Here is a 17,326-nt window from a genome sequence, read left to right as displayed (position 1 = left end):
TGCATGCACATACAAAATATCACAGACATTTGTACATATTTTTTTACATAACATACAGACAATCATCTTTACTCAATATGTCATTAAACAAATCTCACTAGATAATAATATCATAATAATATTTTTTATAAAACTCACCAAATGCACAAAAATGACACACTTCATCTTTAAACGGCCCCTAAATTAACAGCTTTTTTTTTTTTACAACGCATATTAATCAATGCTGAACTTACTTAAACTGGATAAAGACTTTCTTCTAGAGCTGCTGTACAGCCAAACCAATCGTTGCTGCATTCATTTCCTGTTATTACTGTAAAGCTGATTTAAAACAATCTGGACTTAACAATGTAGATCAGTGGTTAAAAATGTATCTTAAACTGACTGATTTAAACAATCCCCACAGTCTAGATTTAAGACTGAATAATTGTTGTCGTGCTCTATGAAATCCAAATAATAATACTTATTATTAAAAATAATACAAAAATGATATCCTTCCTTTTATATGTGTTTGAAAATGTATCTTATTTAAAACAATCAGCATAGTTTATCTTTCCTACTTTCTGCTGCTCCCTAGCTTGACCCCAACTGGCTTTATCCCCCATGGTACACTGTGGGGGGAAAAGCTCTAGTTTTGCGCCAGCTCTGTTTACCAGTCCGGATCAGATTCTATGAGACAAACACCATCTGGGCGTGATGTGTGAGGATTTCATTAGAACATGTCCTGCTCATCCTGGCTACGGCCATCATGGATGTGAAGTGTGATGTGCTGTGACGCTTGCTGAGGGAAGCTCAAGTGATTTTTTCAAAAGCAAGCTTCCTTAACGACCAGGCGGGCCATATGGCGCCACAGGTTAAACCTAACTACTGTGATCTATAGGATGGTCACTGGCGATGAAAGACAGCTGAAAGTCTAGGAAGACCTTGTGCTCATTCAGCTGTTGAAGAAAGTTGTGCGTGTTTTACATATTCCATCATTGAAATCAGTCTGGAGTTTAATGAACAGCTCAAAGAGGGCACTGCTAATCAGCTTTAGGAAACACTTAACAGGACCATAAAATTCCTCCTCTCCTGCAAATCAGCTCCTAATTATTCCTATTCCCCATTTTCATCCCCAGCGTAATAAGAAATATTGCATTTTAATGGCGATCTCATTCATTGTGCCTTCTAAAGCAGGAAGGGGACAGAGGGACATCAAGCTTCGATTTGCATTTCTCTTCATGACAGTCATGAGATATTAGCTTACGCTCTGCTCAAGACTGTCCATCCAGTCATGGCAGGTCATGTCACCCTTCTCACCTCCACAGCAGCGTAGGAGTCTGCTCACTAATGAGCTATCAGACACCTGCACGTCTCCATCCCGCTGCCCCTGTCTCCTTCACTCCAGCCTGCTTGTTGACACGGCTCCACGCCACACGTAATTTGTCATGCATATGTAACGGGTGAAGCCGCGCCGCCGTGAGAGACATTGCGCTCCCGCCTGTTTGTTTATTTGACAGATGAGCCGAAGTCGTCATGCCCTGATGGAAATCAGAGCGAGATCAGGTGGAAGAATCGTGCCACCGAGATGTGTGGAGGTGACAGCCTGGAATATTCTACAGGCAGAGGATGAGAAATGAGGGGGTGGGCAGACAGGCAGGCTGCCACGCTACATCGGACGGATAGGTGATTTGTCCAAGCCTGTCACGCTCAGATTAACAGGAGCAACTCTATGGCTGTCGGAGGAAACAAGCGATGGACCAAATGTTCCAACAGGAGTAACAAAATCAACAGTAGAAGTCGCTCAGTAAACCGGAATATGCAAATTTGACTGACCACTGAGAGTTTGCTAGACTAATTCATAGCTGCTCATGCATTTACGTGGTTTCAGCTGCTAAGGTGATGTTTACAGGCCGTGCTGAGATTTTCTGAAGGATATGCAGCTCTCTAAAGACATAAATAAAACATTTATTAAACAGCCAAGTTTCATTTCAGAGGTCAAACAATGCATAGCATTAAGGTAAAGTACGCTGTCAGCAATGCTCGTACACATGCTAATTTTGGCATCTTACATTACAGGAAAAAAATAAAAAATAAAATACAGACTATTTTCTGTAAAATGGTTTAATGGTGATAGTTACATCATTGCAAAGTCTGTGTGCTACTGAAATAAACATGAACTCCCAGGAGTTTCAGCTTGCCCTTGAGGGGTTTAGCATACTTTGGTAACAATAATAAAGGAGGCTGTTGTGCAGAGCGGTTAGGACAACAAAACTGCATGTTGTTCCTTTCTCTGCCTCTCTGTGTTATCTTAAAGAGATAGTTTGTCAAAAAATTGAAACCTCTGTCAGTATTTACTCATCTTCATGTTGTTGTGAACCAGGGTTATTATAGTTAACTAAAACCATTTTAAAAAATTGTTGCTCGAAAAAAAAAGTTTACTGAAATAAAATTTGAATTTTATTTTCAGGTAGTTGCCAAGGAAACATTTTTTCATTTTCATTTAGTTTAACTTGACTTATTAAAATAACTAAAACTGAAAGAAAAATTATAAAACCTATATAGAAATGAAAAAGAAATTAAAATGGAAAATACAAAAATAAAAACTAATTAAAAACTATTATAGAATCTCAATGACACTAAAATAAGAATGTTGTGAACCTGTATCAAACAGTGCATCAATTTAAATTAGGCAAATAACACTTTTTTTTTTTTTTCCCTCACACAAACACTTCAACTTTAGAAGTTATGGAATAAAGTGGACCATTATTATGGCACTATCATCTTCTGTGTTACTCACTATAAAAAAAGAAAGTCATACAAATGACATGAAGGTGAGTAAATGGCAAAATTTTAATTTTCCTTGTTGTTTGACTAACAGATAATCAATGAATGAATCTTTGCAGCTTGTTTAATACACTTGTTTTTTCCCACATTTAATCTCTGGTTAAGCCACCTAGTAAAGCCTCTCGAGAATTATGTCAAAAATCTACCATTACACCCTCGTTTTTCATTTTAGAGTATTTTATATATTAGGCAGAGCTGCCTATTTCTTTCCATTTAAAATCTCAATGGTTATTTGCCTGGGTCCTCAGATGTCACACAGCTCATGTAAATTTCTATGCAAAATGTTTCACTCGAGAGTTTACTTCTATCATTAAAGAAGGCCTGCTACTTATTTAATTATTTTTCTTGAAGACAACAAAGAAAAACAAATCAAAGAGACAAACATCAAATGGTGCGCAGAAATTGTTACTCCCACATTCACCACAGAGATTTGCTAACAAGCTCAGCACAAAAAGGAGCGAATTTTCCACCTAGATTTATTTTGCTCAATTTCTTTTTGCAACCCCTTCTCCTCCATCTTTGTCAAAAATATCAGTGGGCTGTCAGAAAGAAGTCAATGCACAAACAAACAAAACTAAAACAACAAAAACCACAAACTAAAGACAAGTGACAGGACCACCTGAATATGATATTTGACACGCCTACATACAACAGAAAAATTACCTTCATCTTCGTCGTTAGCTGTAACAGTAATGACCACGAAACCCACTTCCTTGTCTTCCTCCACGCTGATCTCATATACAGGCTGAGAGAAAGCTGGAGCATTGTCATTTACATCTGTGACAAAAACCCTCACGTAGGCTGTGTCTACAGGGTAAAAGAGGTGTGTATTACTTTCAGATCACATCAATACATAAAATATATCAAGACAAAAGCTCTTCTTTAATTAATTAATAATTAATTTATAAATCAAACAAGATGGGACAACCGAAAAAAATTAACTAAGTCATTGGCATAAATTGTATAATGAAATATAATTATTATTAAAATTCAAGTGAATGTGAATGTATGTACATATTTATACATTTACATGACTGTTTAAAAGTTGGGGTTAGTATGACTTTTTTGTTCACCAAGGCTGCACTTATTTGATCAAAAATACAAAACAGTAATATTGTAAAATGTTTTTATAATTTAAAATAGCCGTTTTAAAATGTAATTTATTCCTGTGATGGCAAAGCTGAATTTTCAGCATCCTTACTCCAGTCTTCAGTGTCACGTGATCCTTCAGAAATAATTGTAATGTGCTATTTCTTGTGATTATCAATGTTCAAAAATGTTGTGCTGCTTAATGTTGTTGTGGAAACAGGAAGCATTTTTTTTCAGGATTCTTTGATGAGTAGAAATTTCAAAAGAACAGCATTTATTCGATTATATATTTTTTGTAACAATGTAAAAGCCTTTTACTGTACCTTTTGATCAGTTTAATGCATTCTTGCTATTTCTTAAATAAAAAATGTATTTGTATTTATTATAATATTTGCAAGAACACAGACTCCATAGAAAGTGTTAATAAAAAATATTATTTCTAATAACTTGTAGTACTGATTTATTCTATAAAGTGTATTAAACATCCTAATCACTGTTTAATATTAAAACTGAGGTCTAATTATATTATACGTGGCCTAAATTACACACAAATCCCTGGGTTGGCATTATTTCTTCATTAGGCGTGACTCATTGAAGTCTTAATGAATGGAGTTAATTCTGGAGGCTGGTGAAGAGGGAAAAACAGAGTGACCGAGGGGTTAAGACGACATGGTTGATGGATCACACCTGTGTTGGGTTGGCCCTGCTGACTGGGTCGGGCCGACTCGGAGCTGTCCTGAGACTGGACCTCGATCAAGTAGGAGCTTTTCTGCTCACGGTCAAAGGTGGCCCGTGTGTGGATGATGCCCGTGTAGGAATTAATGCTGAAGAACTGCGAGTCGCCACTTTGATCCTTCAGAATGATGTAGTTAATCTAGGTAGGAAAGAGTGTCAAACAAGATTAAAAGAGAACTATGCATCAAATAATTTAAGAATCACATACAGTATTAGACAAATATTAAGCCATGTGATCTGATAGTTCTAGAGTTTTAGAAAGGATCATACTCAGAAGATTCTCACCATGCCATGGAGACCAGAGTCCAAGTCAGAGGCTGAGACCTGAGCTACTGATGTGCCAATCTCTGCACCTTCTGGAACTGTTGCCTCATAAGTGGATGACATGAAGAAGGGAACGTTGTCGTTCACATCTGGAATAAAAAGAATGAGAGCAATCGGTTACAAATTAAACACTACTGAAACAAATCTTCCAATTGATTCATATGGACATGTTAGATTAGATGAAAACATTATTTTTTAGTAAATACAGTGTCCCCAAAAAGTATTTAGTGTAAGGTTTTAATGTGTGGATTCAAATAAAGCAGGTTTATTGTCTGGATTCTTTGCTCTTAGTGGATTACAGCTCCTCTAAACTAGTTGTTCCGTGGGCTTTTTGTCTCCTTTTCCCTCTATTTCAATCTCCATTTTCCCCTTAATTAATGCTGATGTGGTCTCAAGTGTTTTGCTTTGATGCCAAAGCTCTTCACTGTTCCTATTACACACAAACACACACACACACATACACACAGCGTCACTCTGCGCCCCCCACCCGCGGCCTGTCATGCACTCATCAGCACACTAGATTTCCACATACACTCAATGACAGAAGAGAACACTCTTTGTGTACAAATGCACAGCACAGGCTAAATGAGCTATGAAGAAAGGGAAGAAAAAAACATTAGAGTCAGCGCCTCAAACACAATCAGTGGATCAGATCAGACACTGCTGTGCTTCTGAGAAACCGCGCTGGCTTGAAATGCTGATTGCTAAACTACCACAAATGTGTTTACCTCTCCGAGGGCACACAGGCAGCGTGGAACCAGTTGTCGAGGTGTATTTGTAACGTGCTAGTGAGAGGTGTCAACATGGACTATTATCATTGTGTCAGATTTTTACATTTTTGTTCTTCTTTCTTTTTGTCTTACACTAAGGAAGAAGTACCATGGTGTTACCATGATTTTTAGACATGGAACCATGGTGATACATTCATAATGTTACAAAAGATTTATAAATGCAATGCTTTTGAACATTCTATTCATCAAAGAATCAAACAAAATGCATTGCAGTTTCCACAAATATATATATATATTTTGTTGTTCAGCACCAAATCAGCATATTAAAATGATGTCTGAAGGATCATGTGACAATGGAGTAAAGATACTGAAAATTCAGCTTTGCCATCATAGGAATAAATTACATTTTAAAATATATCAAAATAGAAAACAGTTCTTTTAAGTTGCAATCAAATTTCATAATATTACAATTTTGACTGTATTTTTGATTAAATAAATGCAGCCTTGGCGAGTATAAGAGACAAAAATAAAAAAATTAAACTAAAAAATATTTTGCATGGCAGTGTATATACAGTACATACTCAAAAGCATCCATAAAACAGTTTAAAATAATCTAAAATTCTAAAATAATAATACAATAAACAAATAAATACATAATTTAAAAAAAATCAACAACAACAAAAAAACCACTTTGCTAAGCACACTTGAAGCACTTTTATTCATGCTTAAATATAATGCAGTTGTAATTTCCAGAAGATCAGGGTATCTCTCACCTGTGATGTTGACATAGACAGTGGTGAAGGAAGCTAGCGGTACAGCCGCCACGTTCTGCACACGGACTCGGAGCGTAAAGAATCGCGTGGTCTCATAGTCCAGATTCTCTGCCACCAAGATAGAAGCAGAACCGTCCCTCCGGTTAGGCTTGATGTAGAAGCGCACAGGCATGTTGGTCTCGGGAACCTGACCTTCCTCAAGGTTATAAGTCACCCTGGGGTCACCAAGAGGGGACGTTGCCTTGATGGTCTGTTGGAAGGGGAAAATGAGCTTGAGCTTGGTGATATAAAATTAAACATGGCCTGCATAGTGAAATATTATGTTATGAAAAGGGCGTTGGAAAATGTGTCTGTTACATTCGAAACCTTTTGATGTGCATTACCGATATGGGTTTGTGTGTGCCTGGATGTGCTATAATACTTTAAACACATATTCATGTAAGATGTAAACACCTATTCCTAAAGGTCAAACAAGATAATTAGCGTTATTTGTGAGATGGCATTTGAAATCAGCAGGAAATCAACCGTCGGGCAAGCACCCACTGACTGCAGTGTGTGAATACATTAGACACGCTTTATCTATAATCCATTCAATTGCTTATTGAACTAATATTGACAGTTTTGGAATAATTTTCTGCAGTAATAGTTTCCAAAAGTCCTCCTCACAGAGCTATGTTTATATCATATTTAATTACAAAACCAATGATTACACATCCTCTTAAGAAAAAATACACTTTAGTGAGTGGAAATAAACTGAGAAGAATATTCAGCCATCACAAACACCAATCAATGACAACATAAACAGAAATGCTAAACTTTAGCATTCTTAGCTAAGCTAATCTTGATTTATAGTTAGGAGGATTTATAGTTCGTACACAGTATTTCTCTGAGTCAGAAACAATGTGGGATTTAAATCTTGATGAAAGTGACAGCAATAAACATGTCAAAGAGATTAATTTACTTTCAGATACTAATGTACTAAATAAACTACAAAATAACAGTGATGAAAACAGTGATTAACATCAGAGTTTATGTTTTACTATAAAAAGTACTGTAGATTTTACTGTAGATTGTAGTTATTATCACTGCTTAAAAATGCAGTTGAATAAGGAGCATCGCTACTGTTAACCTGTAGACATGGATACTTTTTATAGTTCTCATGGCATGTGCTGTGCAACAATCCTAGAAATGCAATGCCACCAACATGAAAGACAAAGTCATTGTTTAATTAGTGTTCAGACAAAAACATGTGCATAGTACTTGGATATAAGACATATAGCCGGTTTTGGCTTCGGAAATCCAATATTAGGCTACAGCTGGAACTTGTCTGCAGGGGAACTCAAAGTCTTTTAGCAGACTAAAACACATTTAACCCAAAACACCATCAACCTAATGACACCGTAAAGCAAACAAAACATTCCGATGACAATACGGCCAATGGCACAGCAAAGCCAACAGTCAAAACTCAAAGAAAAAGACCGAAACCATTTATGGTCATCCAGAGTAAGGAACACTTGGCGTCTAGCTCAGGTTATAAAACTTAGTCGAAAGAGAAAAAGGGCGAAAAGGTAGAGCAAAATAAAATTGGATGGAGAGAGAGAGATGTTATAGAGGGAGAACTCTGTGTGTCAGTAAACATGGGTCCAGTCAGCCATTAAATCAACCCTGGCCATGATTTTGAGAGCATCCGCCCACTGCAACACAGAAAACAAGTACCTTAAAAGCTCTGTGGCTTTTGCTTCCTGCTTTTAAGTTTTGGCTTTGCCATTCGGTATGCGTCTCCCAACAGAAATAACCTATTCATTGAACTTATTTGCAGTCACTTTGACGGAGCTCCACTAACTTCCCTGACCAATGCTTCTCTTACAGTTCCAGTGCATCTCAATACTGATGCAGATCTCAGAATGTGAGTTTTTTTGAGAAGAAGTAACTATTTTTGAGAAAATTTCATTGAGATTTGTCATTGTCTATTCTATCCGGCCAACAATATAATACAACTGTAAAGTCAAAAAAATATTTATTGAGGTAACACTTTTAAGGTGACGTAGTTACATGTTACTACATGTACTTACTATAGTAATAACAGTAAATTAAGCATAATTACAAGTAACTAACCATAAACCAAATCCTAACCATAAACCAAATCCTAACCCTAACTCTATAAGTAAATGTTGTTAATTATGTACAATATAATACGTCACCTTAAAATTAAGAGTAACCTTTATTGTTATTAAAATTAATTACATTAATAAGAATTTGGGTGGAACCATTTCAAAATTACAATGAAAAAATTTGTTTTATTATGCCATTACTTTCATGACTATTTTCCACCCAAAAATACATTTGTTTTTTTGATTAACAGTTTGCATTTGGAAATTAAGAGAAGGATTCATGCATGAAAATATCACAATGTAAAACAAAACCAAAAAAACAATGGCCTTAAAATAGGCCGCATTTTCTTCATGAAAAATTTAATTTCTTTTATTTTCTTAATGTTTCCCTGTGAAATATTATTTTATATAGTATTTATTTTGATTTACACGACAAATGTAATAATTAAATTGTAAAATGAACATGATAAAATAGTGTAAAATGGCATTTGTACATAAAGATCTTGTGGGGCCTGAAAGATTAAAGTGGTCACTCACACACTCTTAGGACACCTCAAAACAGCATATTTTACACCTAGTTGACATCAAAAAGCTCTCAGAAGTTACCTAGACTGGTGCTCCTGTCCAATGGGATATCTTGCATTCACTTCAAAGCTTTAGGTTCAACTAATGCATCATGTAGTGGACATTCTTATCCAAAGTGACTTACAGTGCAGTTTCTACAGGGACAATACACCAGGAATAATCCAAGGTTAAGTGTTTTGATCAAGAGTACAATGGTGATATTTCACAGATCAACTGTTATGGGATTTAAATCTACAGCCTTTCATTTACCAGCCCACCACCCCATTCTTTTGGTTAACCACTCGTGGGGTTAAACTATTCATGCTACCAAAAGTTCCCCTATTGAACTAAACAGAAATTTGGTCAACTTTCAAATCCCAACCTGTCTAATCTTCCCTCCAAGAGTTTATTAGCGGATGTCTCTCAGGCTTGATGAGAACAGCATTCTCATTATCCATACACACGAACAAGGCCCTTTAAATTACATCCTCAAGGTTGCAATTACTGCTTTTGAAAATGTGTTAATTAGCATTCCTTGAGATAATACCACAATGAGCTGACTGATATTTAAATTTTTAATTAGTTAGACAGAGAGACAGATAGATAGATGAAGGAGAAAAGCGAAGGGGGAGGAAGCGAGAGCGAGAAATGAATAGGAGCACTTGACGCACAACAAGGCTACTCAGTGTTGCTAATGAATGCATTATACTGTTTAACAAGCATAATTTGTATTTAGAGTTCTGAGGATGAATTAGCATGGAGGCTCCCAATGCACAGAACAGATTTGAACAGCCAGTTGCTACAGTTATTCTACATCAGGGAGTTCATGCTGTATTCAGAGGGTTGAAGAGAAAGAGAGCTCGACTGTAATTGTGGTAAAGCGCTTTGTTTTTCAAGTTATATTACCGATAACACCTCGGTGTTAGAGTTCGGGTGCTGTGTGGGCGTTAAAGGGAGGGAAATAGAGACACGAAAGAAACGATAAAGAAAATTAGGTTATTTGTCCAATTGCCAAGGTGCGTTCCATTAATAAAGTCAGTGATTGGATCTAAATACTTGTGCAACCTGTGTTTTGAAACCCCTCGACTGCAATTATAATCAAAAGAAGTTTGGAGGGGTGACGAAGTAGTTTGAAAATAGAGTGGTTGAATATGATATTGAAACTCAACGGAGAGCAGGAAGGTAGGTGATAAAAAAGTAACAACACTTATCTGGTTTTCTAACTGAAGTGACACTGAAGGTGACCTCCAGGTAGATCCTCCATTAGCAGAGCTATGTGAGTGGGCAGGGATGCACAGATCTGCTCTGACACACACTACCCCAAGGAACATCACCTTCATGTACACACAGTGGCAAGCTTAGTGCTCACACACACACACACACACACACACACACACACACACACACACACACACACACACACACACACACACACACACACACACACACACACACACACACACACACACACACACACACACACACACACATAGAGAACACAGACATAAAGAAATGTAACTTCAAACACAAAAAGCTGAGACTACAGATAAAAGAAATACGGATTATATGAATCATGCCCTTTGTGTGACGTCATTCCAGAGTTTCCGCTATAAAAAAATGGTGCCGGTCAAAGTGACTGGCAGAGGTTTCGTTTTACAGACATTTTGATGATATGCCGGTCAAATATCGCCTCTTAATTAGTCAAGTTGAGGAAAACTGGAGGCAGTCTATGTAACTTAAAAAAATGACATAATCAGGCCGTATAGAATGCAACATGTTGTTATTATTAGCTTAACTTTCAAATAGACGGAAAAAAACATGAACGTCTGATTGGCGTCAATCAACGGCAATTGTTTTTTACCATGGTTTCACACACATTCACTTTTTCAAACATTGAGGCAAGGTGTACCTAATAAATAAAACATCTCCAGTTAACTAGCAGAATATTAATTTAGTTCGCTATTAAATAAGAGATCTAGCCCTAAAATCTGTTGTTTTTGAAATCAAGCTGAGCGCGCGTGTCCGCTGCTATCACTTGCATGGACGACGCGCTGCGCGAGTTGCGCAATCTTCACTCGGAGGCGCTTTTCAATCTATTGCCGTTGAGGAGACTCTCTATTCATTCCGGTGAAATCACAAAATAAAATGCACACAAACGTGTCCCTGCTTGATATAGACTGTAACCATGCACTGATGAACATATGCTATTCTGTTTTGATGAGAGAAAAAAAAACTGTACAAGTGCGCGGATTAGAACCACTGATCTATAAGCTATAATGAGATGTTCCTGATTCACCATCGTCTGGCCTCTGAAAAAAGCTTTTAAAGCTAGTCTGCCTGGGCCTGGCCATATTTGAAACGTCTCACTCAATCGTTCGTTGTTTAGGTCTATATTACAGCCGTTTAGGCGTGCGCTTTATTTGAAATGCAGCATGCGATGTTGTTTCATAACTTTCAAACGGTAGGCCTAGAGCCTGTTCCTTTATATTTATAACATAGCCAAAGTTCGGTGTATTTTTGCTTTATACATCTTAGGCTTATTCTCAAATTCAGATTGTGTTAGGGGGGCGGGATTATTAGGCAATTTTAATTGGACAATTTGACCGGAGAGATTTAATTTTGTCGGACATTTCATTTTTTTCGCGGCCAATGTCCGGTAATTACCGGACAACGGAAACCCTGCGTCGTTCTATGAAAGCGTGTGTGGGGTGGGTTTTAGAGTAGCTTTGCGGGGCTACTGGAAGTGGAAACGCAACTTGGTGCTTGTGGTCCGAGGTTATTTGCCCCGTCCGGCATGTTGTTAGGCCTGGCTTGCACTGGGCCGACAGTGGAAAAGCTGCTAATGTTGCCTATCAACTGTTTGGTTACCCATATTCTTCAAAATATCTTCCTATGTGTTCAGCAGAAGAAAGAAATTCATTCAGGTTTGGAACAACTTGGGGGTGAGTAAATGATGACAGAAAAACATTTTTGGGTGAACTATCCCTTTTTAAACAGGCAACAATGCAAGAAAGTGGTATCAGTATAAAGTTTCCAACATTGTCTAGAATAGTACAAGCTATAACACAGAGTGATTTAGAAAGCATAAGAAGTTTTTTCTTTTTATAAAGAGTCAGCAGGATTTAGTTATGTGCTCATGGAAGTGATGACTTTTCAGCTGTTTTTTGAATATGGATTTGGCTGTCTATATAGATGTATGAAGATCCCTCCACCAGCAAGAAACAGTAAATGAGAAGGCTCTGTAAAGTGATTTTGTGCCTTTCTGTGATGGAACCATGAGGCACCATTCACTCACCAATCGCAGGCTCCTGGGGGGAAAATTTAGCTAGTCGGAGGTTTAGCTAGTCATTTAGCATAGTTAAACTTGTTGAGCAAAATCTACCTGGTTATATTAGTTAAAGGAATAGTGCACTCTAGAATAAACTCCATTTTTAATCTTTTACACCAATCAACATTCAGTTACTATCAATGGCTACACTTTATTTTAAGGTGTCCGTGTAATAGTGTAATAATAATTAATTACATGTACTTATTATAGGGTTATGGTTAGGATTAGGGTGTGGTTTAGGGTTAGTTGCATGTAATTATGCACGGTTTATAGTAATTACTATAGTTATTACAAAGTTAACTTGCAACAAGGACACTGTAAAATAAAGTGTTACTCTATGCACAAATGCGACAATAAAATTCTGACTGTTAAACTTTTTCTTTAAGAACACCAGAATACAGCATCCAAAACATATTCTAGTGACCATACTGCTTTTTTAAAATCAGGGTAGCCCTTTACACCAACACTAAAAACTTATATAAAAGACCAAAACTAACACAATGAGAAACTCTATGCTCTGAATTTGCAACAGGTACAAACAAAGCCATACACTGAAATATGGCACGACAAAAGATAATCTGGTAGCTGTGGTCTCATGTCCTGTATTAAACAAAGCAAAACTATTCACCAAATCAGAAATAACAGCAACAAAAAAAGGACTGAGAGAGACAAAGAGTAGCTGATAAGATCCAGTGCAAAGGGCTGTTCAAAAAAACATGTCTGGATGATAAGATGGGTAATGGCACTGCCAGCAAAATGAGTTCAGCCTGAGGTGCCATGAAATTAGCAATAATTAGAAATCATCTCATTATACAGCAATGGCATCAGAAAGAAAAAGCTGATCAGAGATGCCTTACGGTGGCTCTTATTCGGTGCCCATCATAAAATACATTTCAATGCGGTCACATTGGATATTGTGTCCTAGAAAGTGACAGTTTTACTTACAACAAGCCCTACTACATATAATCTAATCATTCATACTACAATATATAGAAGTTAGAGTTGCAAATATATAGAGCCAAGCCATGAAAGTAGTACAGGTTAGAATGTCATTAGTATAAGTGAGGAGAGTTCTATAGGAGATGATTAGAGAGGTAAAGAAACATCTGTATTAAAATATGTAACATGCAGTGTGGGGAACAGTACATTAGGCCGACATTAATTTTCTTTGACAGGGATGCTAACAGAAGCCCTCAGAGGAGAGCGGGCTGTGAAGAGATTAATGCAGTTAACTAAGCTTCACGCTGCTAGTAAAGTCCCGGCCAATTACAAACTACAATGCAACATCCATCCATCCATCCATCCATCCATCCATCCATCCATCCATCCATCCATCTATCTATCTATCTATCTATCTATCTATCTATCTATCTATCTATCTATCTATCTATCTATCTATCTATCTATCTATCTGTCACGGAATGGTAGACAAGAGACGTGGATTCAGATGCAGAGTGATTTAATAACAAAACAAACAGGGTAGGTACAAACTTCAGGGCTTAGACATCTCGGGAGGAACACGAAGACACGTAACATGTACAACGAACCAGCACTGGACTGCAAACACAAAGGAGACTATATAGGAACCAGACACAGGAGACTAACGAGACAACCCAGGTGAAGAACGTTAATCACTAAACCGATAACGAGATGGGAGGGGCTGACAATAGACAGAAGAGCACATGGCACAAGGAACAACATAACAGCCATGTGCTCACAACAGACTAGACAAGACACAAACACACGACAACCCGGGAGTGTCACAGCTCTGTCACTAAACTACGAGGAAACCCAGACAAGGAAGACAGAGCTGTGAGATTCTATCTATCTATCTATCTATCTATCTATCTATCTATCTATCTATCTATCTATCTATCTATCTATCTATCTATCTATCTATCTATCTATCTATCTATCTGCCTGTCTGTCTGTCTGTCTGTCTGTCTGCCTGTCTGTCTGTCTGTCTGTCGGGCTGACTATCAACAATATTTCTCTTGATTTGGCCGGCCATCTTGGAGTACATTCTGGGATTGCCTTATCCACAAATGATACATGAATTATTTCCCTAGAATAGAGGGAATGCATTAACGTCACTTTCCCGCCGGAACACGCCCCCTCAGCCGGACTGAGTGGCAGAAGAGCAGCTCCGTGACTGGATTTAATAGCGGAAACTTCGAAAACGCAAGTGAAACAAACGATTATCAGTTTAAACTAAAGATTGGACTCAATATATTGTTCCTTACAACTTACTAAAGATCCAGTGATCCATGGATATTGACATGCAGCCAGGAATCGTGTTTCCTGACATTTATTTGTGCCTGATTTTGACACCGGGGAAATACATACAGCAAATTTGCCTCTGAACGCTTTATATAAATACAATATAGGCAGGTCTAAATCCAGGTTATCACTTATATCAATGTTATATATATCATCATATCGTCTAGACTTAAAACTTGTATAGTTTTTTGTCAGTGTTTATTTAAAAATGTCAAATTATACAGAATATACAGTGGTAAATATTTGATTGATGAGTTGTCACTGCAATACATAACAATACAATATATAGAGAATGATTTTACCACTAAATTCAGCATATTGACACAAAAATGATAACTGCAAATCCACCTTTCGCTGCCTGGAGTCCATTTGTTTCTATGAATTGCAGCGATCTATTTGCTTCTCTGTTCTGTAGCTTTCGGCAGTCTGTAAAAATATGCCTCAGATTTCTTGTCAAATGTAGTTGTACAGTCAATCGCTAAGCTCGCTCCCGTTTTAGATGTGTTTTTTGTGTTTTTCACGGCATTCACGCTGAAAACCAATGCTGCCGCTCAGTCTTTTTGCCACTCAGTTCGCGTGGCCTCGATCACTCCAGCTGACGGTGACGTCACGCGCATTCCCTCTATTTGGACAAGTTATCTTATAAGGCAACATATGTTTGCAGCCTAACTTTTGGAAAAGCCTTGATGTGGAAGTCCTGTTAAAAATGCTGTCTAGGTAGCCAAATCAGTAGGTTTTGGAACATAACTTCTATGAGTGTGTCTATATATTTCCCCTTCAGTGCAAACCCTGTAGCTCTTTACAAACAGGTTAACAAAAATGACTAGCGAAGCAGTCCGCTCACTAAAACCCATGCCGATGCAACCACCCTTTACAAGCCAGCGGGAAAAAAAAGGTATTTTAAGATCAAACATCCCACCTAAGCCTATTTTACATCCTGTGGCAACGTGAAGAGGAGAACATCCCCGTCACAGTTTGAGCCACTGAGGACTGCTAAGACAGATGCGGAGGTTCATACAGATTGCAGAATAGCTGGCAGCAGCCAGAGGAAGCCGCTGATGTCAGGCAAACAGTGACTCCAGCAGAACTCCTCCTGGCCCTCTTCACTGATAAATCTGCTGTATGTGAGGAAAACAGACTCAGTGGACTGGCCTTTTTGCCCCTTTTGAATGAATTAGAATGGAATGTTAAGACAAGCAGTCTGCTTGAGTTTGCAGGACAGATGAGGTTGTTTGCGTATGCTGATCTCTCTGTGGATACAAGCTCCCAGACGAATGTAAAATGTGACAGCGAATGAAACGGGCTGAAATAGCAAACAAGATGAAGGCTGGATAAGATGTGACAAGCCTCAGTGGTAAGAGAGTCACAACACTCTACCTCTGCTTATCAACAGCACAACCAAAGCAAAAAGCAATGTGAATGTGAAAACCTAGTGAACTGCATTTGAAGACATCATGTTGACCTGACGCAAAGGCTGTTACAAAAAGTAGGTATCTTAATTGTAATGGCTAAAATATCTAATTTTCTTTTTGTGGAGAAGACAATCCCAGAATGCACTATGACAAGCTCAGTGAAAATGAACGCAACATGGCAGATTTTGATTAAAATAATTCATTCAATACTCAGAAGTATTGATAAACATATAAATTGAATATAAAAAGAACAGACCCAAAATTGTGTGTACTATGTACATTTATGCTTATTGTGTCAATTCTCTAGCTTTGCCTAAAATAAAAATCAACTGAGTTGTGCGCAGAGTGCACTGTAAGCATGACACACATGATTTGCTGCTACTGTATGTAGAGTTTCAAGTGATCTACGTCAACAGGGCAAAGAAAAAACAATAATTATATCCAGAAAAAAAAAATTCACATGGTTTCCAGAAAAATATTAAGCAGAAGAACTGTTTTAAGCATTGATAATAATAAGAAATGTTTCTTGAGCACCAAATCAGGATATTTGAATGATTTTTGAAGGATCATGTGACACTGAAGACTGTTTTACCATCACAGGAATAAATTACATTTAAGAAATTAAATCAGTTATTTTAAAATGTAATCATATTTTTACAGTATTAATATTTTAACTGTATTTTTGAATATCTTACCGACCCCAAACACTTAAATATTAGTGTATACAATTATACTCTATATTAATTTATACCATGGTCTGTCTGAATAATTGATTCTGATTGGCTGGACGGTGTGCAATAAAACCATTTAATTCAAAGGTAGTTTCCATGTCAGTTTAATCACCATTCTAGATTAATGCGCTGCTTTCATTGAAGACATCATTCGAACACAGAGATCGGAGATTGCGATGCGCACACACAGAGGATTCAGGAGCACAGAAACCTGTTGCCAGCAATGCCCTATGACTTTGATCGATAAAATAGCTTCACTACTGAATCGCTACATTTTATTTATCAGCAACAATAATGCTGTTTTTGAAGTTTATAAAACCCGAGGCTTCACTATTAGTAGATACTGCACAGACACAGGTAATCCACACACGCATCTTTCATCACTCTCTCTATAATTCAAATAAAAGTAATCTTACCGCAGTACT

General features: G+C 37.4%; 1 protein-coding gene across 2 annotated transcripts in view; it reads right to left on the bottom strand.

Moving 5' to 3' along the window:
• Window positions 1–17,326, bottom strand: part of LOC143723014 (neural-cadherin) — a 121,235-nt gene that overhangs the window by 19,287 nt on the left and 84,622 nt on the right. For both annotated transcript variants that reach the window (XM_077214958.1, XM_077214959.1), the window contains exons 13-16: window positions 6,476–6,725; window positions 4,933–5,060; window positions 4,600–4,786; window positions 3,487–3,630 (exon numbers count right to left, since the gene is read on the bottom strand). In XM_077214958.1, coding sequence (XP_077071073.1) covers window positions 3,487–3,630; window positions 4,600–4,786; window positions 4,933–5,060; window positions 6,476–6,725 — 709 coding nt within the window. The remainder of the gene's footprint in view (window positions 1–3,486; window positions 3,631–4,599; window positions 4,787–4,932; window positions 5,061–6,475; window positions 6,726–17,326) is intronic.

Source organism: Siphateles boraxobius, unplaced genomic scaffold (assembly GCF_051911475.1).
Source record: "Siphateles boraxobius isolate OS27281-9 unplaced genomic scaffold, OSU_SipBor_1 68, whole genome shotgun sequence".
Lineage (NCBI taxonomy): Eukaryota > Metazoa > Chordata > Actinopteri > Cypriniformes > Leuciscidae > Siphateles > Siphateles boraxobius.
The sequence above is the reverse complement of the archived record's forward strand: the minus strand, read 5'-3'. Positions and strand labels throughout refer to the sequence as shown.